Raw genomic sequence first — 26,983 nt, 5'->3', positions numbered from 1 at the left:
CCATGCACCCACAACTGTGTAAAGAACTGACCTCCGACATCTCCCCTAAATTTTCCTCCGATCACCTTAAAACTATGCCCCCTCATGACAGCCATTTCCGCTCTGGGGAAAAAAAGTATTCTCTTTTCCACTGTATTTATGCCTCTCATCATCTTGTACACCTCTATCAAGTCACCTCTCATCCTTCTTCAATGAGAAAAGCCCTGGCTCCCTCAATCTTTCTTCAGTCCAGACAGAATCCAGGTAAATCTCCTCTGCACCCTCTCTAAAGCTTCCACATCCTTTCTATAATGAGGCAACCAGAACCGAACACAATATTCCAAGTGTGGTCTAATCAAGGCTTTATGGGAGAAAGTGAACTGAAAGCAGCTGTTTCCTTTAGTCAAAGGGTCAATAACAAGGAGACACGATTTTAAAGTGAAACACAGGAGGTTTAGTAAGGATTTGAGTAAAATCTTTTTTCACCAAGAGTGTGGGTGGTGGGTTTGGAATAGACAGATTAGGAAGGTAGTTGAGGTAGGAAACTTCACAACTTTTAGAAAGTACTTAGATGAGCACTTAGCTATGGACTTGGGCCTGGTGTGGGACTAGTGTAGGCAGTTGCTTTTAGCAGTACAGACTCCACAGGCCTCTTCTGTACTGTATGATTCTATGATATCAAGTTATTTAACAAGTTCTAATATGAAACGCAAGTTCACATCTCTTCTTTAGAGATGTCCTAAATGTTATTTAGTGGAGAAAAAATGTTTAAGTGTGCACACATTGATATCTTCCTAAAGAAATTTCAACTTTCATAGTTTTCTAGATAAGCCATTTTGCAGAACGCATTATCCAAGTAAACATAAGCAGAAATAATAGAAAAAGTACCTGGTAATTTGAAAAGAAAATGGTCAGCTACAGAGTGGCAGGTTCTTCCTTTTTGTATAATTACTTTAGCTAAAAAATAGTAATAGTCTACGGGTATGGCCCCATGATAATAAACAATCAAGGCTGGCCCTGCATCAGGAATCTTTTCCAAACCATGAACTTCGTAACCTGAGGAAAAATGAGCAGTGTTAGCATAATAGTTAATGAATGAAGAAGTCTACATTATTATGCTTAAAATGTTTCCTGTCTACAAAAAGCAACATAAGTGTTAAAAATAAGAGTTACAAAATTAATCTGATCTGCAAAATATGTGTCACAAAAGTTGTCATAAATGACAAAGCTAGCAAAAACAGAAGCATTAATGGAGGCTCTCAACATCAATTCGATTCCAGTCACAATTAGAACATAGAACAATACAGCGCAGTACAGGCCCTTCGGCCCTCGATGTTGCGCCGATCCAAGCCCACCTAACCTACACTAGCCCACTATCCTCCATATGCCTATCCAATGCCCGCTTAAATGCCCATAAAGAGGGAGAGTCCACCACTGCTACTGGCAGGGCATTCCATGAACTCACGACTCGCTGAGTAAAGAACCTACCCCTAACATCTGTCCTATACCTACCCCCCCTTAATTTAAAGCTATGCCCCCTTGTAATAGCTGACTCCATACGTGGAAAAAGATTCTCACTGTCGACCCTATCTAAACCCCTAATCATCTTATACACCTCTATCAAGTCACCCCTAAACCTTCTTTTCTCCAATGAAAACAACCCCAAGTGCCTCAGCCTTTCCTCATACGATCTTTCTGCCATACCAGGCAACATCCTGGTAAACCTCCTCTGCACCCGTTCCAGTGCCTCCACATCCTTCCTATAGTATGGCGACCAAAACTGCACACAATACTCCAGATGCGGCCGCACCAGAGTCTTATACAATTGTTATCTAGGTAGTGACTCATTTCTAACATCAAGATAATTACATTTTACAGTTTACATTTTTCATTTCACAATACTTGCCACATTATGTTTTTAAAGTTGTCTGTTGAATATACTGCATATATAGCAGTATCATCCATAACAGTCAGCCAACTGACATATGCGTTTTCCCTTCAATTGCCTTAGTCTAAATACCTTCTTAAACATTACCACCGACTTAGAGTCATAGAGATGTACAGCATGGAAACAGACCCTTCGGTCCAACCCGTCCGTGCCGACCAGACATCCCAACCCAATCTAGTCCCATCTGCCAGCACGTGGCCCATATCCCTCCAAACCCTTCCTATTCATATACCCATCCAAATGCCTCTTAAATGCTGCAACTGTACCAGCCTCCACCACATCTTCTGGCAGCTCATTCCATACACGCACCACCCTCTGCATGAAAAAGGTGCCCCTTAGGTCTCTTTTATATCTTTCCCCTCTCACCCTAAACCTATGCCCTCTTTTCCCGATCCCAGGAAAAAGACTGTCTATTTATCCTATCCATGCCCCTCATAATTTTGTAAACCTCTATAACGTCACCTCTCAGCCTCCGCGCTCCAGGGAAAACAGTCCCAGCCTGTTCAGCCACTCCCTGTAGCTCAGATCCTCCAACCCTGGCAACATCCTTGTAAATCTTTTCTGAACCCTTTCAAGTTTAACAACATCTTTCCGATAGGAAGGAGACCAGAACTGCATGCAATATTCCAACAGTGGCCTGACCAATGTCCTGTACAACGACTTCCCAACTCCTGTACTCAATACTCTGACCAATAAAGGAAAGCATACCAAACACCTTCTTCACTAACCTATCTACCTGCGACTCCACTTTCAAGGAACTATGAACCTGCACTCCAAGGTCTCTTTGTTCAGCAACACTCCCGAGGACCTTACCATGAAGTGTATAAGTCCTGCTAAGATTTGCTTTCCGCAAAATGCAGCACCTCACATTTATCTGAATTAAACTCCATCTGCCACTTCTCAGCCCATTTGCCCATCTGGTCCAAGATCCTGTTGTAATCTGAGGTAACCCTCTTCGCTATCCACTGCACCTCCAATTTTGGTGTCATCTGCAAACTTACTAACTGTACCTCTTATGCTCGCATCCAAATCATTTATGTAAATGACAAAAAATAGAGGGCCCAGCACCAATCCTTGAGCCACTCCATTGGTCACACTTCTCAAAACTCATTCTTTCAACCAGACATTCTAATCTTTACTTTCTTGATTTGATATCCACTTAACCAAGTTCCCAGGTGAGACACATATATGGCACTATCTTTATTTAAAAAGTGGTGCTTTATTAATATCTGCTGTCATCAATTTCTCAAGGAAAATGATTTGCCCAAGTTGTTTCACCAAAAATTCACTCCACTCTCCAGTTTCAATATCTTAGATGAAAGTGACTACAGCAGATGCTGGAGATTAGAATCACGAGTGTGGTGCTGAAAAAGCACAGCAGGTCAGGCAGCATCCAAGGAGCATGAAAAAAAAATTTAAAGTTTAAAAAAAATAAAATTTACAAAAAAAAAAGTAAAAAAAAAATCAACATTTCAGGCAAAAGGCCTTCATCAGGAATGAGGCTGGGAGCTTTGAGGGTGGAGAGATAAATGGGAGGGGGTAGGGCTGGAGGGGGGCAAGGTAGCTGAGAGTGTAATAGGTGGATCGAGGTGGGGGTGATGGTGATAGGTCAGAGGGAGGATGGTGCAGAGAGGTGGGAAGGAAGATGGACAGATGGGACAGGCCATAAGGACAGTACTGAGCTGGAAGGTTAGAAATGGGGTAAGGTGGGGTGAGGGGAAATGAGGAAATTGGTGAAATCCACATTGATGCCATAGGGTTGGAGGGTCCGGAAGCGTAAACTGAAGCTTTCTTCTTCGAGGCATTGAGCGGTATGGGAGTGGTGATGGAGGAGGCCCAGGACCTGCATGTTCTCGGCAGAGCGTGAGGGGGAGTTGAAGTGTTCGGCCAAGGGGCGGTGGGGTAGATTGGTGTGGGTGTCCCGAAGATGTTCTCTGAAGCACTCTGCGAGTAGGCGTCCTGTCTCCCCAATGTAGAAGAGACCACATCGTGAGTAAATGACATGTGTGGAAGTGGAGGTGAAACTTTGATGGATGTTGAAGACTGCTTTGGGGCCTTCGATGGATGTAAGGGGGGTGGTGTGGGCACAGGTTTTGTAATTCCTGCAGTAGCAGGTGCCAGGAGGAGAGGATGGGTTGTTGGGGCGGGCATGGACCTGATGAGGGAGTCACGCAGGGAACAGTCTTTACAGAAAGCGGATGGGGTGGGAAGGGAAATATATCTCTGGTGGTGGGGTCAGTTTGTAGATGGCAGAAATGTCGGAGGATGACGCGATGTAAAGGAGGATATTGGGGTGGAAGGTGTGGACAAGGGGTCCTTGTTGCAGTTGGAGGAGTGGGGTTCGAGAGCAGAGGTGCAGGAAGTGGAGGAGATGCGCTGGAGGGAATCAACCACCATGTGGGAAAGGAAATTGCATCTTTAAAGAAGGAGACCACCTGGTGGAACTAGTTCTTAGAGCAGATGTAGTGGAGGCAGAGGAATTGGGAATTAGTGATAGCATTTTTGCAGGAGGCAGGGTGGGTGGAGGATGCTGCCTGCTCTCCACAGCCCTTTATCTCACTTTTCATCAGAAACGTACCTATTTCTTTTTTGAATCTATTGGTTGATTCTGCCTCTATCACAGTCTGGGTGATTTCCACAGATTCACAACCCTCTGAGAAGTAGTTTCTCCTCATCTCAGTTTTGAACCAACCTCCTCTCACTGTACTCTTTTATTTCGAGACTGTCCCACAAGAAGAGCACCTGTTCCACATCCACCTTATCCATACCCTTTAGCATTTTACATTCCTCAATCAGAATCCTCTTCATTTTTCTGAACTCCAGCAAGTACAAGCCCAAGCTATTCAACCACTCCTCAAATGACAGCCCTTTTATCCCTGATATCAACCTTGTGAACCTCCTCCGAATTGCCTCCAGTACCACCAAATTCTTCAAGTAAGGAGACAGAACAGAACACAATATTCCAGACAATACTTTGTAGAATTGTAACAACACTTATACAGAGTCATAGAGATGTACAGCACGGAAACAGACCCTTCGGTCCAACCCGTCCATGCCAAGCAGATATCCCAACCCAATCTAGTCGCACCTGCTAGCACCTGGCTCATATCCCTCCAAACTCTTCCTATTCATATACCTATCCAAATGCCATTTAAATGTTGCAATTGTACCAGCCTCCACCACTTCCTCTGGCAGCTCATTCCATACACATACCACCCTCTGCATGAAAAAGTTGCCCCTTAGGTCTCTTTTATATCTTTCCCCTCTCACCCTAAACCTATGGTCACCCCCACTCCAGGCAAACGACTTTGTCTATTTATCCTATCCATGTCCTTCATGATTTTATAAACCTCTATAAGGTCACCCCTCATTTTCCGATGCTCCAGGGAAAACAGTCCGAGCCTATTCAACCTCTCTCTACAGCTCAAATCCTCCAACCCTGGTAACATCCTTGTAAATCTTTTCTGAACACTTTCAAGTTTCACAACATCGTTCTGATACGAAGGAGACCAGAATTGCACGCAATATTCCAACAATGGCCTAACCAATGTCCTGTACAGCCGCAACATGACCACCTAACTCCTGTACTGAAAAGGTGTTGCTGGAAAAGCGCAGCAGGTCAGGCAGCATCCAGGGAACAGGAGAATCGACGTTTCGGGCTTAAGCCCTTCTTCAGGAATGAGGAAAGTTTGTCCAGCAGGCTAAGATAAAAGGTAGGGAGGAGGCTCTGACCAATAAAGGAAAGCATACCAAATGCCTTCTTTACTTTTATAACCCAGTACCTTTGCAATAAATGCTTTTCTTATTATAAACTGCACCTGTGTACCCATGCACAAAAGATGCCCAGATCCCTCTGCACTGATACATTTTGGATCCACTTCCCATTTAAATAATTTGCCTCCTTTGATTAACCAACCAAAACGGCAATAACCTCGCACCAATGCGCATTAAAGTCCATCGACCAGATTCTGGCCCATTCCTCAGCCTAGAAATATCCATCTGTAAATTCTAACCCATTACTATCTGCTTTCCCACCTATCATCAGCCACAAACTTTATTATGCTACATGTCTCTGCTTGGAGATAATTTATATAGACTGTAAATAGTGGAGGTCCAAGAACTGAACCCTGTGGTACCCCACAAGTTACAATTCACCATCTAGAGAAGGACTCTACTACACTGACTCTCTGCTTTCTATTAGTCAGCCAATCCTCTATCCAAGCCAGTATTCTATATTCAACCCCTGGGATAACATCTTCTGGATCAGTTTTTTTTTGTGTAGCACCTTGTCAAATGCCTTCTATAAATCTAGGTATACCACATCAACTGGATCACAATATCTATCTTGCTGGTTACACCCTCAAATGAACTCCAACAACTTTGTCAAGCATTATTTGCCCTTCATGAAACCAGTGCTGACACTGGTAAATTCAGCTTTGTTTTTCCAAGTGTTCAGTTATCTCCCTTTTTGATTGACTCCAACAACTTGCCTACTGCAGAGGTCAAACTAATTGGTCTATAGTTTCCCAGTTTTTGCTGATCTCCCTTTCTGAATTTGTCACATTAGCATATTTCCAAGTCACTATGGAACGTTTCCACAATCCAGCAAGTTTTGGAAAATTATAACTAATCCACCCACTACCTCTGCTGCCACCTCCTTTAATACCCTCAGGTGCAGACCATCAGGCCCCCTGGGACTTCGCTGCCTTTAATCCCATCAGTTTACTTAATACGTTTTTCCTAGTTATAGTAATTTCACCATATTCCTCTGCAGTTTTTGGGGAGAAATGATTTTCACTCTGAAAACCAAGATACAATATTGTTTTAGTGCCTCTGACGTCTCCGAGTTTTCCATGATTATGTCACATTTTCGTCCTCTAAAGCGTCAACATTTGTTTTCACTATTCTCTTCCTTTTTATATACTTACAGATGCTTTTGGTATCAGTGCTAATGTTTTCTGCTAGTTTCCTTTCGTAGTTCATCTTAACTCTTTTGATTTTGTTTTTAGTAACTCTTTGCTGATGCTCAAAGTTGTCCCAATCCTCCAGCTTGCCACTAGTTTTTTTACAGCATGATATGCCCTAGTTTTTACCTTTATGTAATCTTTCACTTCCTTGTTAAACCATGGATGATTTTTCAATTCCTCTTCCTCTTAAGAATAAGTTTCATTGAGAAGTATTTCGTATCTCCCTAACCATTTGCCATCGCTCTTCAAATGTCCTGCCCTTAAACATTTGTGCCCAGTCTGTTTGGGCCAATTCCTTCCTCAAGTCTGTTTAAATCTTTGCCCAATGCTAAAAATCTGTCTTCACTCTTTCAATCTGAAGTTGAGATTCTAGCATGTGGTGGTCAATCCTTCCAAGAGAATCCTTAACTATCCTTATTTATTAATCTTGCTCAATTCCATAATATCAAATCTAATGCAGCCAGTTGTCCGCTTGGCTCTATGGCAGTGTGACCAGTGGTGTGCCAAAGATTGGTGGTGGGTACACTGCTTTTCGTCATTTACATTAATGATTTGGATGTGAACATAGGAGGTATAGTAAGTTTGCAGATTACACCAAAATTGGAGGTGTAGTGGACTGCGGAGACAGCTACCTCAGAGTCTAACAGGATCTTGATCAGATGGACCAATGGGCTGAGGAGTGGCAGATAGAGTTTAGTTTAGATAAATGTGAGGTGCTGCATTTTGGAAAGGTAAATCGGGGCAGGAATTATACTCTTAGTGGGAAGGTCCTGGGGAGTGTTGCTGAAAAAAGAGACCTTGGACTGGAGGTTCACAGTTCCTTGAAAGTGGAGTCACAGGTAGACAAGATAGTGAAGAACGTGTCCCTTTGGTATGCTTTCCTTTATTGGTCATAGCATTGAGTATAGGCATTGCCAGGTCATGTTGCAGCTGTACAGGACATTGATTAGGCCACTTTTGGAATATTGTGTGCAATTCAGATCTCCATCCTATCAGAAGGATCTTATGAAACTTGAAAGCGTTTAGAAAAAAGTCTATAAGGATGTTGTCAGGGTTGGAGATCTAAGCTGTAGGGAAAGATTGAATACACTGGGGCTGTCTTCCCTGGAGCATCGGAGGCTGAGGGGTGACCTTATCGAGGTTTATAAAATCATGAGGGGCATGGATAGGGTGCAGGAGTCCAGAACTAGAGGCCATAGGTTTAAAGTGAGAGGGGAAAATTTAAAAGGGATCTAAGGGGCGACTTTTTCACGCAGAGGGTGGTGCGTGTATGGAATGAGGAAGTGGTGGAGGCTGGTACAATTACAACAACATTTAAGAGGCAGCTGAATAGGAAAGGAGGGATATGAGAGAAAGTGAGGACTCCAGATCCTGCAGATTAGAGTAGAGAGTGGGGTGCTAGAAAAGCACAGCAGGTCAGGCAGTATTGAGGAGCAAGAGAATCAACGTTTTGGGCAAGGGCCCTTCATCAGGAAAGGAGGGATATGCGCCAAGTGCTGGCAAATGGGACTAAATTAGGTTAGGATATCTGGTCGGCATGGACAAGTTGGATCAAAGGATCTGTTTCCTGCTGTACATCTCTAGGACTCTATGTTGCTCTAAGAAACAGTCCCTTACACACACTTTCTTCAAGGCTACCCTTGCCAAGTTGATTAATCCAATCAACATGTTCAAATCATGCATAACTACCACCATGCCCTTCTCACAATCTCTCATTATTTTCTGGTTTATACTACTCTGTACTTCGGAACTACTGTTCAGGGACCAGCAATGTATCAGGATTGATCCCATGACTATGGCATAAAGGGACCACACTCTAATCATCTGAGTTAACTGGCCACTGCTTCTCTAAAAGGAGTGTATTTAATACCAGGCTCGTTCTCAATTTTGGGCAAAAGCGAGGACTGCAGATGCTGTAAACCAGAGTCCAGATCAGAGTGATGCTGGAAAAGCACAGCAGGTCAGGAAGCATCAGAGGAGCAGGAAAATCGATGTTTTGGGCAAAAACCCTTCATCAGGAATCGAGGTTATCAATTTTGTTAACATTTGACAATTAATTCACGAGCTGTGCACTGTTTATGCACAAGCTGTTTATCTTTGCATTCCCCAATTTGAGAAAGTGTACATAAAGAACAAAAGTGATTCTCCCCACCACTTGAACCCCCTCAAATCTTCCGACTCCCCTTCTTTAGTAAATAGTTTAAATGGGTAAATGTGGATATCATATACAAGACTTCAGCTAATCAGTTCCTTGGTCTGAAAAAGACTATCAGTATTCTATGCTGATCTAAGCTTAAGAACCTGCATACAATCAGTTCTGTTAGAGCAAGTGTTTCGTCAATGCAAATTGGCTTTAACACGATTGGAGAATTTAGACCATTATTTGTGGAACACAAACCTTCCTTAACTGTAATGCAATTCCGGTCCCATTAGTGGCTATTGTGTGATTTTCCTATAATGCGAGATCGCACGAGAACGGCCCTGTTGCTTTATATCAGAATTGACTGTAGTATTACTAGTTAATTCCATCACAACACGGTTCACCCATTCTTCCCACATTTGCATTGCCAAACTGTCACTATTTGTCACCTTCAGATTTGGAACTTCCTGATTATTGCAGATGCTGAAAATCTGAAATAAAACCAAAAAAAAATCCTGGAAATACTCTTTAGGTTACTGGAATATTTGTGGCCAGAAACCTAATTAACATTTCAGCTCTTTCAGAAAGATCACAGAGAAACAAAGAACAAAGCAACACAGGCACAGATCCTTCGGCCCTTCAAGGTTGCATTTTGCAATTCCATACCAAAACTATCTTCACTTGCAGGATCCATACCCTTTTATTCCTATTCATACATTCATCCAAGTGCTTCTTGAATGCTACTATTGTGACTGCTACCACCACCTCCTCTGACATTGCGTTCCAGGCACTTACCACTTGTATCGCACATCTCTTTTAAAAACTTGCCCATCCTCCACCTCCACCCCTTGAATCTGTGCCTCCTAGTAATTGACACCTCCACCCTGGGAAAAAGCCTCATACTTTCCACTCTCTCCATGCCATTCACAATCTTATTAACATCTATCAGATCACTCCTCAAAACTCTTGCATTGCAGCGAAAACAAATTCAGTCTATCCGATCTTTCTTCATTGCTAAAATCCCCATACTAAACAATGCCCCGGTAAACCTTTTCTGTACCCTCTCCAAAGGATTCACATCATTGTAGTAGTGTGGTGACCAGAAGTATACGTAGAAGTTGCTGGTCGGTTGGCCAAGCCAGGTGATTTTTCTGCAAATGTTTTCTCTCCTGACTGGGTGACATCTTCAGCGCTGTGTTGCCTCTGAACATGTTTGTTTATGGAACCAGTCGATGAATACCAGGCCTCCAGGAATTTGTTTTGCGTGTCACAGTATCATAACATTGGCCCAGCTGAATTTGTGTCCTTCATTGTCAGTGTGTATTGACATGAGGGAGAACTGGTCATGTTGTTTTGTTACAAGCTGATTGTCATGTATTCTGGTGGCAAGTTTCCTGGCTGTTTGTCCTATATAATGTTTCTTGCAGTTGTTGGATGGTGTTTTGTATATCACATTCATCCTGCATGTTGGGGGTATGGGGTCTTCTGGCTTGAATAGCAGCTGGTGAAGTACGGCTGTTAATTTGTGTGCTGTCATTATTCCCAGATGGTGTAGAAGTCAGTTCTGAGCCATTTCTAACATAGGTAGGGTAGTCAGTGTTGGGGTGCACAGTGTGTTCTTAGTGTTGTTTGTATGCCAGACATCGGCAGATGAAGCTGTTAGGGTACCTGTTATTAGTACAGACTTCGAATAGGTGCTCCTCTTTTTGGTGGACCTCCGGGATGTTGCAGTGTGTTATAGCTCTTTTAAACAGAGTCTTGACACAGCTCTGTTAGTGGATGTTAGGGTGGTTATTGTTATAGTTGAGAATCTAGTCTGTGTGTGATTCATTTGCTGGTCTCCTCTCAATCTCCCTCCATAAATGCCAATTTATTCACATTGTACATGAATCCTGATACTAAACCTCACTTTCTCAGTTTGTTGGCCTACGATGCGTCCCTACCCTTATCACATTTTAAATATTCATTCATTTTGCAAATTCCACCATTTAACTGTAGTTCCTAGAGGACATAAATCCTTTCATCACTTTGACTGCAATATTGTGTACTATTGTAATGCCCTGCTGCTTCCAACATGCCCCATGAATGCAGCTTTCAGCTGCCTTCACCCTATCCTTTAGAACTGCTGGCCAATCTAACAATCTTGCAAAGACCAAGCTCTTTCATCAAGCTCATTCCTACTCTCAAACTTTCCCTGACAGCCTGGAATCAATTTTCTTTATACCTATTTGTTAAAAACTTTCCTGTTGCTAAGGCACAATAGAAATACAAGTCACTGAAGCTTACAGCCATATTTGCCTACATGGTTGCAAATCACTTCACTTAGTGTAGCCAACTCTCAGATATGAGAGAGCAGCCCTATGGTCTGGTAAAACTATGGCATCTTTACATGTTTAGGCACTGTTTTAATTTTGAAGCTAAGATCATTGTGAAACAAGTGGACTAACTAGTCTCAAATTTAATATTGAACAGCATGTTGCTGTACACGTTTGGCAAAATTCTTAAGTTGTGCTTTTGATCATGGGAAAAGCACACATCCAATGGAACCAATTACCAAGCTGAAGGGTCACAATTTATTTTCGAGCAATGATACAATATTTAAACAAACTTTTTTTTAAAACTCATTTGTTGTACAAACAAAAAGCAGTTGATATGCATTAAACTTTCAGAAAACCACTGGCAATACTTTGCTCAAATAATTAAAAACCAGTTAAAAACAGAAATAAAAACGTAGGAGCAGGAGTAGCCCATTCAATATTGAATGCTCCACCATTCAATATGATCACAGCTGATGATTGAGTTGTGTCCTAATCCTGCCCTAACCCCATCTAACTTAATACCTTTAGCTACAATAGACTTATCTGCCTCCTTCTTGAAAAAACAATGTTTTGGCCTCAATCACTTTATGTGGCAGTGAGTTCAACAGGCTCACCACTCTCTTGGTGAAGAAATTTCCCCTTATCTCAGTCCTAAAAGGTTTACCACCTATCCTTCAGCTATGATCTCTGGTTCTGGACTCCCCTACCAGCAGGAACATCCTTTCTGCATCTAACCTGTCCAGTCCTGCAGGAACCTTATAGGTTTGTATGACAGCCCACCTCATTCTTCTAAACTTTAGATTTAGATTAGATTAGATTACAGTGTGGAAACAGGCCCTTCGGCCCAACAAGTCCACACCGACCCGCCGAAGCGAAACCCACCCATACCCCTACATTTACCCCTTACCTAACACTACAGGCAATTTAGTATGGCCAATTCACCTGACCCTGCACATCTTTGGATGGTGGGAGGAAACCGGAGCACCCGGAGGAAACCCACGCAGACACGGGGAGAACGTGCAAACTCCACACAGTCAGTCGCCTGAGGCGGGAATTGAACCCGCGTCTCTGGCGCTGTGAGGCAGCAGTGCTAACCACTGTGCCACCGTGCCGCCCACAACTCTAGGGAATACAATTCTAACAGATTCAATCTGTAGCAAAATCAACTTCATCAGATAAAGAGCACTGCTGTCTCACAGCGCCAGAGACCTGCGTTCAATTCCTGCCTCAGGCAACTGTCTGTGTGGAGTTTGCACATTCTCCCCATATCTGCATGGGTTTCCTCTAGGTGCTCCGGTTTCCTCCCACAGTCCAAAGATGTGCGGGTTAGGTGAATTGGCCATGCTAAATTGCCCATAGTGTTCGGTGAAGCGGTAAATGTAGGGGAATAGGTTTGGGTGGGTTGCTCTTCGGAGGGTCGGTGTGGACTTGTTGGGCCGAAGGGCCTGTTTCCATACTAAGTAATCTAATCTAAAAAAAAAATTGCATGCAGTATACCTGGTGTGGCCTCACCAATGCCATGCATAATTACAGTGAGACACCCTTGTTCCTGTACTCTAAGCCTCTCACTATGAAGGTCAATATACAGTTGTGTGTTTACTATCAGCAATTGGTGCATGAGGACACCTAGGTCTCACTGAACGGTCCCCTCTCTCAATTTACAGCCAATCAATTATCTGCCTTCCAATTTTGCTACGCAAGTGGATAATCTTTCATTTATCCACATTATACTGCATCAGCCATGCATTTTGCCACTCTCTCGACCTGTCCAAATTACACTGCAAATTTTCTGCATCCTCCTCACAGCTCACCCTTCCACCCAGCTTTAGGTCACCTGCAAATTTTGAGATAGTATATTTAATTCTCTCATCTAAACCATTGGCAAGTATTGTGAATATCCCTACAGTAGTTCCAATCCCTACAGTACCTCATTGGTGACTGCCTGCTATTCAGAAAATAACCCATTTATTCTTTGTTTGTGTTCCATCTACTAACCAATTTTTAAACCATCTCAATACACTACTTAAATCCCATGCGCTTTAATTTTACACATTAATCTCTTATGTGAGTCTTTGTCAAAGCTTTCCTAAAGTCCAAATAAACCACACGCATTGATTCCCCCAATGAACTCTACTGGTTACATCCTCAAACAATTCCAGTAAGTCTGACAAGCATAATTTCCCTTTTGTAAATCCAAATTGACTGTGTCTGGTTTAACCACTGTTTTCTAATTGCTCTGCTATAACATCCTATGGATTCTAACATCTTTTGTACTATTGACATCAGACTCATTGTTCTACAATTCCTAGTTGTCTCTCTACATTCTTTTTAAGAAGTTGGATTATATTACCTACCATTCAATCTGCAGGAACTGTTCCAGAGTCTGAAGAATCTTGGAAAATGACCACCAATGCATCTATTATTTCTCGGGCCACTTCTTTAAGTACTCTGGATATAGATTATCAGGCCTGGAGATTTATCAGCATCAATTTTGGTACATTAATCATGAAGCAAAGTATGAATTTAGTTCATTAGCAATTTCTTTGTTTCTCATAAATTACCCTGTTTCTGACTGTAAGGGACCTACATAAGTTTCCAATGTTTTCCTTTTACCTACCTGTGAAAACTTTTACAGCCCATTCTTACGTTTCCCACAAGCTTACATCTGCATTCTATTTTCCCTTTCGAAATCAATCCCTTGGTCCTCCTTTGTGAACTTTGAAACTGTTCCAACCCTCAGGTCTTTTTCTTGCCAATTTTTATGTCTCTATTTTGCATCTAATACTATCTCTAACTTCTCTATTAAGTTATGGTTTGCCACTGTCCTCTTTACAGCAGACAGGAAAAAAACTTTTTTTTTAAAGTTTACCCATTCACTCTTTGAATATTTGCCATTGGTTATCTCTGGTTATTCCTTCCTGTAACATTCCCCAATCCATCATAGCCAACTCACACCTTACATCAGAGTTCCCCAAGTTAAGAATGAGGACACTAGTCTCAGAATCAATTACCTCAATCTCCATCTTGATGAAGAATTCAATCACAGTCGATCTTCCCGAAGATGTCTCTCGAAACTACATTACCAATTATTCCAGATAGTACCCTGTCAAAGATCACCTGTTCTCTCGTTGGCCCTCAACATATTGGCCCAGAAAACTATCCCATATACAGAGCAGGAATTCCTCCACTACAATATCATAACTAATTTGATTTTGCCCAACTTCCCCCAGAACCAGTCGCAATGTCCCAGAAACATGAAGCCCTCACCTTTGCACCATTTCTTTGGCCACTGTTCATCTGATATATTCTACTATTTCTATTCTGACTAGCACACGGTACTGATAGTAATCCTGAGATCACTACCTTTGAGGTTCTACTTTTCAGCTTGCTGCCTAACTCTCTCGATTCTGCTTTCAGGACCTTATCCTTTTTCTAAAAAAAACATAAGCGTTGGTACCAGTGTGTACCATGATCACTTCTTGTTCATTGTCTCCCTCCAGGATGTCATGTAGACCATCCTGGATCTCATTTGTAGTCCCAGAAACACCTATTCCTCTTACAATTGAATCCTCTATAGCAATTGCATTTCCACACTTTTTTGCTCTTCCCTGTGCAGAAGAGCCAACCACACTGCCACAAATTGGCTATTGCTGTTATCCCAGAGGTCATTCAACTAAACAGTATTCGAAGCAGTATATCTAGTTATCAGGGGAACAGCCACAGGGGATTCCTGCACTACCTGCCTAGTCCTCTTACTTATGGTGCACAATGAATGGCCAGCTATTCCCTCTCTCCCTATGGAGGCTTAGCCTGCAGTGTGACCACCTCCAAACATATGCTATCTACTATTCTCTCACCTTTGTGGATGCTCCAGTGTCTCCAGCTCCAAAACCAGGAGCTGCAGGTGGAGACACACATGCTGGTCTCGGCACTAGAAACGTGCCCAGCTTCCCACGTACAGCAAGAGAAACACAACTGAGCTTTGACTTACCCCTTTAAATGAACCTTCTGGAAGGTGCTTAATAGCAAATATCTCACTCTAGAGCCTCTTCTTTGCTATCCCATGTTACGACAAAATACAGCCCTTAGAAAATATAAAGACCGTATAAACTATAAACTATACCATACATCAAAGAAGTTTCAAAATACCATATATCAAAGACGTTTCAGAAATGACAGCCAGACTACTAAGATCCCTCGGAATCCTAGTAGCACACAAACCCACCAACAAAAACTAACAAACTTAAAAGACCCAGTACAACCCATGGACAAAACCAACGTCATCTACAAAATTCCATGCAAGGACTGCCACAAACACTACGTAGGACAAACAGGAAGACAGTTAGCCGCCAGGATACACGAACACCAGCTAGCCACAAAAAGACACGACCCTCTCTCCCTCGAAGCCCTACACACGGATGAGGAAAACCACCATTTCGACTGGGACAACACATCTACCCTGGGACAGGCTAAGCAAAGACATGCCAGAGAATTCCTAGAGGCCTGGCACTCCAACCACAACGCCATAAACAAACACATAGATCTAGATACCATTTATCAACCCCTCAGAAAACGAACAGGAAATGACATCCACCATAAACCCCACGAACCCCATCCAGGAGAAAGATATAAATAGAAAGCAGGAAACAACAGCTTCGCTTCACTTGGAGGTCGCCACTGATGATGTTACCTAGCCAGGTAATGAAACGTCTGGATATCAAACCTACAGCTCAGCGAGCAAACCTACACCATAAACTAGAAGTGATAAAAGTTGAAACTTTTACCTGGACTTACCAATTAACTCTCTCCTTTGGAGCCTCTACTCCTGGAAGATGCTAAGACCACTCCCTTTTTGCCTGTGATGTCACACTTTGATTCTTTCCAACAAGTAGGATATCCTTTCCAATCTACTTCATTAGGACACCAATTGAGAGCACACTCTTCTCAGACTGCTCCACCGTGACACCAAATGCAAAGGCATTCTTCTTAGTCAGCATTGCCTTGATACAGCCTAAGAGGAAACCCTTCCCAGACTTGAAAAAAAAATTTGCACTTGGTGTGTTCCAAGTAAAAGTATCAGCCTATTTTCACACAAGGGCTCAGATCTTCAAGGTTTCAGATCATCAGAGAAATAACCAAGAAGATGTGACACAGTGCCCCTCAAAAAAAACAATAACTCAATGAGAGTTTGCCAGGAAACCTAAATTTCTCTCCCATGCTCCCAGAGACCCCGCCACCAAACAAGTCTTCCACTTTGAGTTGGAGTCGGAGACATTGGACGGTTCTGACACAGTTACCTGAATAATGACCCAGGAAATAAGGCAAAAAAACACTATTCTAACTGCAAAAGAACTATACAAGTGAATTCCCAGTTAGTCACACTGATCCTCCTGATTCTTGCTACGTCCTCACTCAACTCACCTGAACCAGTTAACTCCCTATCACTGCACCAGCAGCCCTGACCTGATAACATCTTAACCATGAAACACAATGTATTGCAACACAGTCAGTTATTTTTTTTAAAATAGCCCAACAGTCTAAATTTCAGAATTCAGTTGATTTTTTTTTTCTTTCATGAGGCAGTAAATTATAAGCTTTATGGTAGCACACTGTTAAGTGATAATATTACTGCTGAATTCTTCAATCAAGTTAACTAAACTTACTGCCTCATACCCTCTATTTTTAGTTTTTCAAAAGGGGCTTTGGAAAATTTATACTCTTTACCTACTGGATTACAGCAGCTAGTGCAGTAAAAATCAGCATAGATTCCACATAGATTTTGGTCTCTCCAAAGCTCACTGCACGGAGTCACTTCTGAAGGATCCTCCATTGGAAGATCACACAGAAAAATTAGAGCATAGTAAATGCATTTTTTTCTGAGGGAGAAAGTGAGGACTGCAGATGCTGGAGATCAGAGTTGAGTGGCACTGGAAAAGCACAGCAGGTCTGGCAGCATTCAAAGGGCAGGAGAATAGACATTTTGGAAAGAGCCCTTCATCAGGAATGAATGATGAATGATGAAGGGCTTATGCCCAAAACATAGATTCTCCTGCTCCTTGGATACTGCCTGACCTGCTGTGCTTTTCCAGCGCCACACTCTCGCATTTTTTTGGGACCAGATTTTCCAAACAAGGCCAAGAACTCAAAAAAATTATAAAAGCAATGAATGCCCGTTTGGTGGGGTTGCTTGACAAATGAATGCAGGTCAGCACGCTGAAATAACCAATTGCTCTTCTCTGAAGAATGCTATGTAATCTGTCCAAATACAGAGGAACTTCGATTATCCGGCATGAGACTATCCAAATATTGGATTATTCAGAAGATTGCAAGGTCCTGATACTTGGCTAAACTATGTTATCTGGCATTCGATTATCTGAAATTCAATTAACCAAACAAAATAGTTCCCACCTATGTCCTTAGGATAATCGAAGTTCCTCTGTAGAAAGACATTGTCTTAAGTTCGGCAGCTCATTCAAACGAAGCAGCTTAAACAATGCAGCAATAAGAGGCGTGAAACAGTACTTTAAAAATGGATAAATAACAGGCTTAAGAATAGGAAATATCTAAAGTTGCAAAGAGGTTAAAGCAACACATCTTATCATTCAACTCTCGCATTGCTTCTATGTTTAGATACGCTTATCCAAATTTGACAATAATAGTAAAATAATGCAGTGCAAATCATGAAACAAAGTCAAATTCAGAGAATTTGTACTATTAAATAATTGGCAGAGAAGCCAAACATAATATTCATCCAAACTGAATCACTAATGTGACAGCAAGAGTGTATAGGCCACATGACAAATGGAAGGCTTGCATATGATCTGACCAGGAAAAAAATGTTTTGGATTGTTATGGATGATTCTTTGACACTGTCACCCAGTATTTAGTTGCAGATTGTCAAACTATGCAACTTCCAGTAACCTGATAGAGGGATATTACAGTAAGCATAACTATGATTGCAGCATTCAATCATCAAGGTTTATTCTTTGAGAATGAGGAGAATTCTTGGGACCCCAAACAAAGGGCTTGAAAATTGAAAGGAATTGATTAAATTGATGCATGTAAATAAAACACAAATACTGAATTAATACTACAATAAGACGTTTAGATCAACAAGGAATTTAGGACCTGGTTTCCCAATAATAGGAAATGGATATCTCAAGTAAGATACCAAGACAAGCTATTTAAACAGAATATAAATGTTATCAAGTGAAACACAGTAAGAGGGAAGAGAATCAGACCTTTAGTCTAATTGGTCACCAGCTCTTACCAGGGGAATGCCTGATCAGCTAAGTCTCTGGCACCGAGTCTGGCTCTGTGGCTCAGAAGGAAAGGGAGGAAAATAGGAGAGCGATAAGGATAGGAGATTCAATGATGAGAGGAACAGAGGAGACTCTGTGGTCACAAACAAAACTCCCAGATATGTTGCCTCCCGGGTACCAGCGTCAGGGATGTCTCTGATCGTATCTATAGGATTCTTAAGGGGGAGGGGGAGGGGGAACAGCCAGAGAAGTCGTGGTCCACATCGGTACCGATGACATAGCTAGGAAAAGTGATGAGGACCTGAAAAGTGAATTCAGGAGTTAGGTTGGAAGCTAAAAATGCAGGGTGCACAGAGTAGTAATCTCAAGCTAGTGAGGCTAGGAACAAAGAGCGAGTGCTGATGAACATGTGGTTGAAGGGCTGGTGTAGGAGAGAGGGATCAGATATGTGGATCATTGGTGAAGGCGAGATCTGTACAAGAAGGATGAGTTTGCACCTGAACAAGTGCACCAATTTCCTGGGCGGGACGTATGCTTGAGCTCCTTGGGAGGAGTACAGGAACCGGAGGTACGGATCCGAGGATGGAGTAGCTAGCGAACAGCTAGATACGGCGTACAGAAAGTCTGTGAGGAGGGATAGACACTTGATAGGTTAAAGTGTGTTTATTTTAATGCAAGAAGTATCAAGAATAAGGGTGATGAACTTAGAGCATGGATCAGTAGTAGATCAGGAACTATGCTGTTGTGGTCATTATGGAGACTTGGATATCACAGGAGCAGGAATAGTTGTTGGACATTCCAGGGCTCAGATTGTTCAAAAGGAAAAGGCTGGAGCGGGGGGAGAAGTACAAGAGTTTGGGGGTGGGGGGCGGGGGGGGGGTAGAATTGTTATTCAGTGATAGCATCACAGCTGCAGAAAGGGAGGTCGTTGATGTGGCTTTGTCTACAGAGTCTGTACGGGTGGAAGTCAGAAACCGGAAAGGAGCACTTTACTGGGAGTTTTCTACAGACCCCCCAATAACAACAGAGACAGAAAAGGAGCAGATTGGGAGGCAGGTGTTGGAAAGGTGCAGAAGTAACAGGGTTGTTGTTACGGGTGATTTTAACTTCCCTAATATTGATTGGAACCTCCTTAGTTCAAAGAGTTTGGATGGAGCAGTTTTTGTCAGGTGTGTCCAGGAAGGATTCCTGACAAAATATGTAGATAGGCCGACTGGAGGGGAGACCATATTGGATTTGGTGCTTGGCAACAAACCAGGCTGGGTGGGAGAGCATTTCGGTGATAGTCATCACAATTCACTAACATTTACTACAGTCATGGAGAGTGATAGAAGCAGATGGTATGTGAAAGTATTTAATTGGGTGAGGAGGAAATTACAATTCTATTAGGCAGGAGCTGGGGTGTCTAAACTGGACATGGATGTTCTCAGGGAAATGCACGACAGAAATGTGGAGGTTGTTTAGAGGGCACTTGCTGATAGTGCTGAATAGGTTTGTTCCACTTAGGCAAGGAAGGGATGGTGGGGTGAAGGAACCTTGAGTGACAAGGGATGTGGAACATCCAGTCAAGGGGAAGAAGGACGCTCAAGGTTGAGGAAGCAAGAATCAGACAGGTAGCCAGGAAGGAATTGAAGAATGGACTTAGGAGAGCTAGAGTGGGGCATGAGAAAGCTTTAGCGGGTAGGATTAAGGAAAGCCCCAAGGCATTCTATACTTACATGAGGGACAAGAGGATGGCTAGAATGAGAGTAGGGCTGATCAGGGATAGTGGAGGGAATGTACCTGGAGTTGTAGGTGGTAGGGGAGGTCTTTAATGAATACCATACTTCAGTATTCACTACTGAGAGGGCACTTGACAATTGTGAAGTCAGCGTGACCAATTCACCTAACCTAACCTGCATATCTTTGGACTGTGGGAGGAAACCAGAGCACCTGGAGGAAACCCACGCAGACACAGGGAGAGTGTGCAAACTCCACATAGACAGTTGCCCGAGGCTGGAATCGAACCAGAGTCCCTAGCCCTGTAAGGCTAGCCACTGAGCCACCTACAATGATTACTTGGAAAACCATAGTTTGATTAGAGATAGCCAGCATAGCTTTGAGGGGGGCAGGTCATGCCTCACAAGCCTTACTGAATTCTTTGAGGATGTGACAAAACACATTGATGAAGATTGAGCAGTGGACGTGGCGTACATGAATTTTAGCAAGGTGTTTCCCTGTGGTGGGCTCATTGAGAAAGTGATGGAAGCATGGGATACAGGGATATTTAGCGGTCTAGTTACAGAATTGCTGGCCCATAGAAGACAGAGGATGGTAACAGATGGAAAGTATTCAGCCTGCAGCAAGGTGACCAGTGGTATTCCACAGGGATCTGCTCTGGAACCTCTGTTCTTTGTGGTTTTTAATAAATGAATGAGGAAGTGGAAGTGTGGGTTAGTAAGTTTGCCGATGACATGAAGGTTGGTGGAGTGGTGGATAGTGTGGAGGACTGTTGCAGGTTGCACTGGGACATTGACAGGATGCAGAACTGGGCTGAGAAGTGGCAGATGGAGTTCAACCTGGAAAAGTGTGAAGTGATTCATTTTGGAAGGTCAAATTTGAATGCAGAATACAGGTTTAAAGGCAGGATTCTTGGCAATGTGGAGGAAAGCGGGACCTTGGTGTCCATGTCCATAGATCCCTCAAAGTTGCACCCAAGTTGATAGCGTTACTAAGAAAGCATATGGTGTTGGCTTTCATTAGCAGGGGATAGAGTTTAAGAGCTGCGAGGTTATGCTGCAGCTCTATAGAGCCCTGGTTAGACCACACCTGGAATATTGTGTTCTGTTCTGGTCGCCTCATTATGGAATGTGGAAGCTTTAGAGAGGGTGCAGTGGAGATTCACCAGGATGCTGTCTGGACTGGAGGGTACGTCTTATGAAGAACGGTGGTGGGAGCTAGGGCTTTTCTCATTGGAGCAGAGGAGGATGAGAGGTGACTTGATAGAGGTGTACAAGATGAAAGAAGGCATAGAATAGTCAGAGCCATTCCTGCCCTTGCAAAAAGTCTATTACAAGGGGCCATAACTTTAAGGTATTGGAGGAAGGTTTAAGGGATATATCAGAGGTCAGTTCTTTACACAGAGTGGTGGGCACATAGAATGTAATGCCAGCGGTAGTAGTAGAATCAAATACATTAGGTTTAATTAAGTGACACGTGGATAGGTTCATGGACGATGGTAAAATGAAGGGTACGTAGATAAATTTGACCTCGAGTAGGATAAAAGATCAGCACAACATCAAGGGCTGAAGGGGCTACACTGTGCTGTATTATTCTATGATCTCTTTCCCAAGCATTATCAGATTATTTTCTGTATACTTAAGATAGCCACACCTAATGTGGCCATTTATATTTCAAGATTAATAGACTAACGTGGAATAAAATATTTTCCTACACCTAAGAATCATTTCATCACATATGAACTGTTTTCCAAACTATAATTAATTTACTTAGATCTCATAGGTACAAGATCAAGTTCAATGCTTACAAAGTATTTTTACTGCAAACAAAATTTAAGTTTGATTAAATAATCTACCTTGGCATCTTGATTCAGAAACCTATTACACTTCTGATTAAAAATAAATCCTTCTGCAGTTTTCCTTTAATAAGAATTTAATTTCAATTTTCATCCATTTGGAATTTTTTCCCTTGTAACACCTTGGTTAGCACCTTCACAATTTAAAAACTTTAGTTTGGATCAACTGGAAATTCCCTCCTTTTCAAAACAAAATTTGCTCAACATTTCCTTATTGAGTTCTGCTAACCATAATACTTAATGGCTATGCTCAAGAGCATAATAAGAAAAGTTAAATTAAGAACAAACACCACTTACCATGCCATATTGTTGCATGTCCATCCCACAGAGTTGCTAAAGTCTTCCGAGCTCCATCCCAAACATTATTAGAATAAGCCACTTGTAGCTCTCTCTTTCTTTTGTACACGTGTAGAAAAAGAATTGAAAGGTATAGGAACAGAATAATAAACAATGGCAAAATGAAGACAATAATGAGGGGAGTGAAAACCCACAGAAGGTAGTCCAAGTAATTCAAGGAGCCTTCCAAAATTTCCAAGCCGGTCCATTTTTCCACTATTTCAATCATGTAAGACACAAAACCCCCATTTTGTCCTTCCAAATAGGATTCATCAGCAGCAGCCATACCAAACCAACATTATCAAATGTCAGCACAAAGACAGAGTTTGTGGGTCATTACGACAGGTACAGCACCTATAAGCATAAGACGAAAGAGTTCTTGTCAACTGTAGGAACAAAAAGTAGTTTTACAATTTCAGCAATTTAAAAAACTAAGACAAATTACAGACAAGTTACCTAATAACATAAGTAATCATAAATTTTAACCAAACAGTTAGTAAATAGTGGGATTATAAGTAGATTTTAGGGCCAAAAATGTGGAGGGTAATTAGGAAATACTGCATTCCCACATCTGATTTCTTCTAAGTCAAATAAATCAAAAAAAGCTATATAAACAGTCTCTATGTACAACTTATAGTAGGTTAAGTAAGTGAGCAAGAAGTTGGCAAATGGAGTATAATGTGAGAAAATGAGAAGTTGTTCATTTTGAAAGGCAGAACAAAAAAAACGGAGTATAGTTAAATGGAGAAGAAAGCAGTGATACAAAAGGGACTTCGGGATATTTATGCATGAAACACAGAATGCTAGAACACAGGTGCAGCAAAGAGGAAAGAGTAGAGAAGTCTTACTGCAATGGTACCAGGTACTGGTGAGAGCACATCTCGAGTACTGAGAGCAGTTTTGGTCCCCTTATTTCAGAAAGGGTATCATACCATTGTAGGCAGTTCAGAGAAGATTCACAAAAATGATCACTGGTATGGAGGGATTGTTTATGAACAAAGGTTAAACAGGTTGGGACTTTATTCATCTGAATTTAGAAGAATGAGAGGTGATCTTATTGAAATATATAGGATTCTAAGGGGCTTGACAGGGTAAATGCTGACATGATATTTCTAGTCATGGGACAGTCCAGGACCAGAGAACATTGTCTCACGATAAAGGGATGGCAGGTTAAGACTGAGAAGAGGCGGAATTTTGTCTCTTGGAGGATTGAGATATTGTGGAACTCCTTGCTACAGAAAGCTGGGGGGGGGTCAGAGTCTTTGTGTTTTGCGGAAGAGATTTTAGGCAGAGATAGATTCTTGTTCAGTAGGGGAAAATCAAGGGTTACAGGGAAAATACAGGAAAATAGACATGATAAATATTGGATCAGCCATGATCCTATTGAATGGCACAACAGAGTCAAATGGCCTATTCCTGATTTTATTTCTTTGTCTTAATAATTTTGATCAACGGCACTATTGTAATTTTAAAACCACCATAAGAAACATTAACATTTATACTGCCATGGCTAAATACATGCCAGCATGGTAAAATATGTTAATATAGGCACGGTGGCGCAGTGGTTAGCATTGCTGCCTCACAGCACCAGGGATCCAGGTTCAATTCCAGTCTTGGGTGACTGTCTGTGTGGAGTTTGCACATTCTCCCCATGTCTGCGTGGGTTTCCTCCGGGTGCTCCGGTTTCCTCCCACAGTCCAAAGATGTGCAGGTTAGGTGAATTGGCCATGCTAAATTGCCCGTAGTGTTAGATGCATTAGTCAGGGGTGAATGTAGGGAATGGGTCTGGGTGGGTTTCTCTTTGGAGAGTCGGTGTGGAATTGTTGGGCCGAAGGGCCTGTTTCCACACTGTAAGGAATCTAATATAATATTTTAAGATCATGACAACAGTAATACTGATTTGAGTCGCACACACTTAACATTAGAAAGCTCAAGAATGCCAATCTTTCCACAATTCATTCATAGTTAAAAGACTGACTTTCAGAAGACGTAGCAGACCTCATTCCAGAAATTACATCTCAAACAGGCCACTGAAATTAATTTGTTGGTACTTAACCTCTGAGCAAGAGGTTCTATCCACACTCAGTTATCATTTTCCTATATTTGTTCAACTTCTTTGCCTTCATTCAGCCAATCAATCTAATTTTGTTGACGTGGTTCTATATCCTCTCAATTTCTCATGTAAAAAAATGCTTATTTAACTTTGTATTAGGCTTCTTGTTCAAGACCCAATGACTGAAATAATTTTCCCCTAAAATCTCCCCAACTCATCTTTTCTAATTCTATATAGTTCCACTATTTTTATAAGCTAAATGTTCTCATTGAAAAAACTAGCCTTTGCTCTTAGCAACCTTGACCACCTGTATTTTACTCTCTCTAAAGATTCAACACCTTTATAGGGAATATATACATAATTCCCTTTTCTAGGTCTTTTAAAAGTTGCAGATCTGCTCACCATTAGCTGTTGGTTTTCATTGAATTTATCTTTGATAAATTAAGAATTCCATTCATTTATATTTTAGACTTCTTTTAAATCAGAGATATTATTTATAATCTTGTGAATTTGCATTCCTATATAGCTATCTTTCTGTAGCTTGCCTCCCATCAGAATCGGGGCATTGAACAAAATCAAAACTAATCAGATGTAGCAGGGGTTGGAGGCCAAGAGTTTGATATGTGCTGTCAGCAACTAAACTGGCATCAGAGCAAGGGAAAATCTGCCTGACCATTTGAGATGCACCCAGCCTTCCACTGTAGCAAGAAGGAATCCTTGCTGATCTAATATGGGCTGATGGATATGGAGTACCTTCTCTGCTCCGATGGTGAACCACAAGCAAGTAGAACTGCAGGCTTAGACTCAAGCACAGAAAGAGGCCCTTCAGCACATCGCACCGGTCAAAAACAGACTTAACCACCTAACTGTTCTAACCCTATTTCTAGCACTTGGCTCAAATGGCTTCTAGAATAGGGCAGGGTTGTTAAGGGGTGACATGGCTGTGTTCACTTCCACCAATGCTGCACAATCTTGGCTCCAATCATCTTACCTATTCCTATGACAAGACAAATACCATGCACCACCAGAACTCTATGGTTGTTGGCAAGCAATGGCTACCACACTTAAATAAAATTTGGCACAGGCATGCTCCAAAACTAAAAAATGAGGTTTGGAACCTGAAACACAAAGACCCTCACAAACAACCACGGAAGCAACAGATCTGAATGTCTTATTGCTTAGTGTCCAGGAACTCCCAACGCAACATCATAACAGGCAGGAGAAGGTTAACTCAAAAGAACAACATGGCAAACACACATTCAGGAAGGTTAACACGGAGGATGAATGCCAATTCCTATACTTTATTTTCACTAGCAAAAGTGAATCAGCTCACCATCTCTGCAAGCACCCACTCCCACCCCCACCACCCCTGTGGATTAAATTAAAGTCTCATAACCTTTCAGCTCACTCTTACTCAGAAGTACGCCAATCATCCAAACAAAATCAGAAATTGTTGAGAAACTCAACAGATCTGGCAGTGTCTGTGGAAAGAAAAGTCCACTGACTCTTCCTTTAGAACTGGATTTTATTTTAGATCTCCAGCATCCACAGTTCTAGGTTTTTCACCAGTCATCCATGTGATGAGAGGCCAAAGAGGAATTCCATTCCAGACTTGATCAGTCATTGTCCCATTCCCACAGGAAGACAAGGTGCAAGCCGCAGGAAATTCAATGTCTTCAGACTTGAGGCTCTACGAAGAAACATCTACTCAGTGTCACACAGCCAACCTTCCAATACTCAAAAAACAGAATGCACACAGAATGGCCACACTGCCTGGTTTGTTCTTAAATTCATCATAACTAACACTTAAAAAGACACTGTAGGTTTCTTTACCAAGTTACGTCAAGACTGAGTTGACAAGAATGACCAGGAGATCCTATAACAACTAAATTGCAAGTGCAAGGTATCCCTGACATGAAAGCACATCAGATAGCAAAACAAAGAAAAACATTCTACAAGCAAATGAATGCTGAGATCCAACTGAAAGAATTGGTGGAAAGAGCGCAGGAAGTCTAGAAACTCACTCACAATGACTTGCTTTGATTCTTCAGAAAAGATAATCTACGGCCAAAACACTTACCTTACAGAGTTGAAAGAGGAATGGTACTCACCAAACACAGAAAGGCAGTCAGTCCTTAATGGAAGGAGCACAACGAGAATCTTCTCAGTATGGGTACCACTGACAAAGTCTCAAAGCATGGTACCTGCCATTACTCTTCACATGAATACATGACTTCATCTCACTCCCCTCTAAGGAGAGCATGCCAGAAGACCTCCAATAAATTGTAACTGAAATCATTTTCAAGTCCACCGCTGAGAAGATCCTCAAATGCCTCCTCCCAGCAGTTGAACAACTCCTAACAGAGTCACAATGCAGATTCCAAACATCAAGAGGCAGGCCACATT

General features: G+C 42.0%; 1 protein-coding gene across 6 annotated transcripts in view; it reads right to left on the bottom strand.

Annotated features, from left to right (window-relative positions):
* tmem68 (transmembrane protein 68) overlaps nucleotides 1–26,983 on the bottom strand; it is a 68,040-nt gene that overhangs the window by 38,834 nt on the left and 2,223 nt on the right. For 4 of the 6 annotated variants that reach the window (XR_015756988.1, XM_043688383.2, XM_087986382.1 and 1 more), the window contains exons 3-4: nucleotides 22,486–22,878; nucleotides 868–1,035 (exon numbers count right to left, since the gene is read on the bottom strand). Coding sequence is in view for 5 of the 6 variants with exons in the window: in XM_043688383.2 (XP_043544318.2) it covers nucleotides 868–1,035; nucleotides 22,486–22,810 (493 nt within the window). In the remaining variant the exon portion in view is untranslated. Of the gene's footprint in view, nucleotides 1–867; nucleotides 1,036–22,485; nucleotides 22,911–26,983 lie in introns of all 6 variants that reach the window. The other 2 variants (XM_087986383.1, XM_087986384.1) reach the window with 2 other exon arrangements.

The sequence above is a fragment of the Chiloscyllium plagiosum genome, unplaced genomic scaffold (genome assembly GCF_037043375.1).
Source record: "Chiloscyllium plagiosum isolate Xiang-an unplaced genomic scaffold, Cpla_swu_hap1 HiC_scaffold_4, whole genome shotgun sequence".
In the NCBI taxonomy this organism is placed as follows: Eukaryota; Metazoa; Chordata; class Chondrichthyes; order Orectolobiformes; family Hemiscylliidae; genus Chiloscyllium; species Chiloscyllium plagiosum.
Note: the sequence above shows the minus strand (reverse complement) of the source record. Positions and strands in the feature narration are given on the sequence as shown.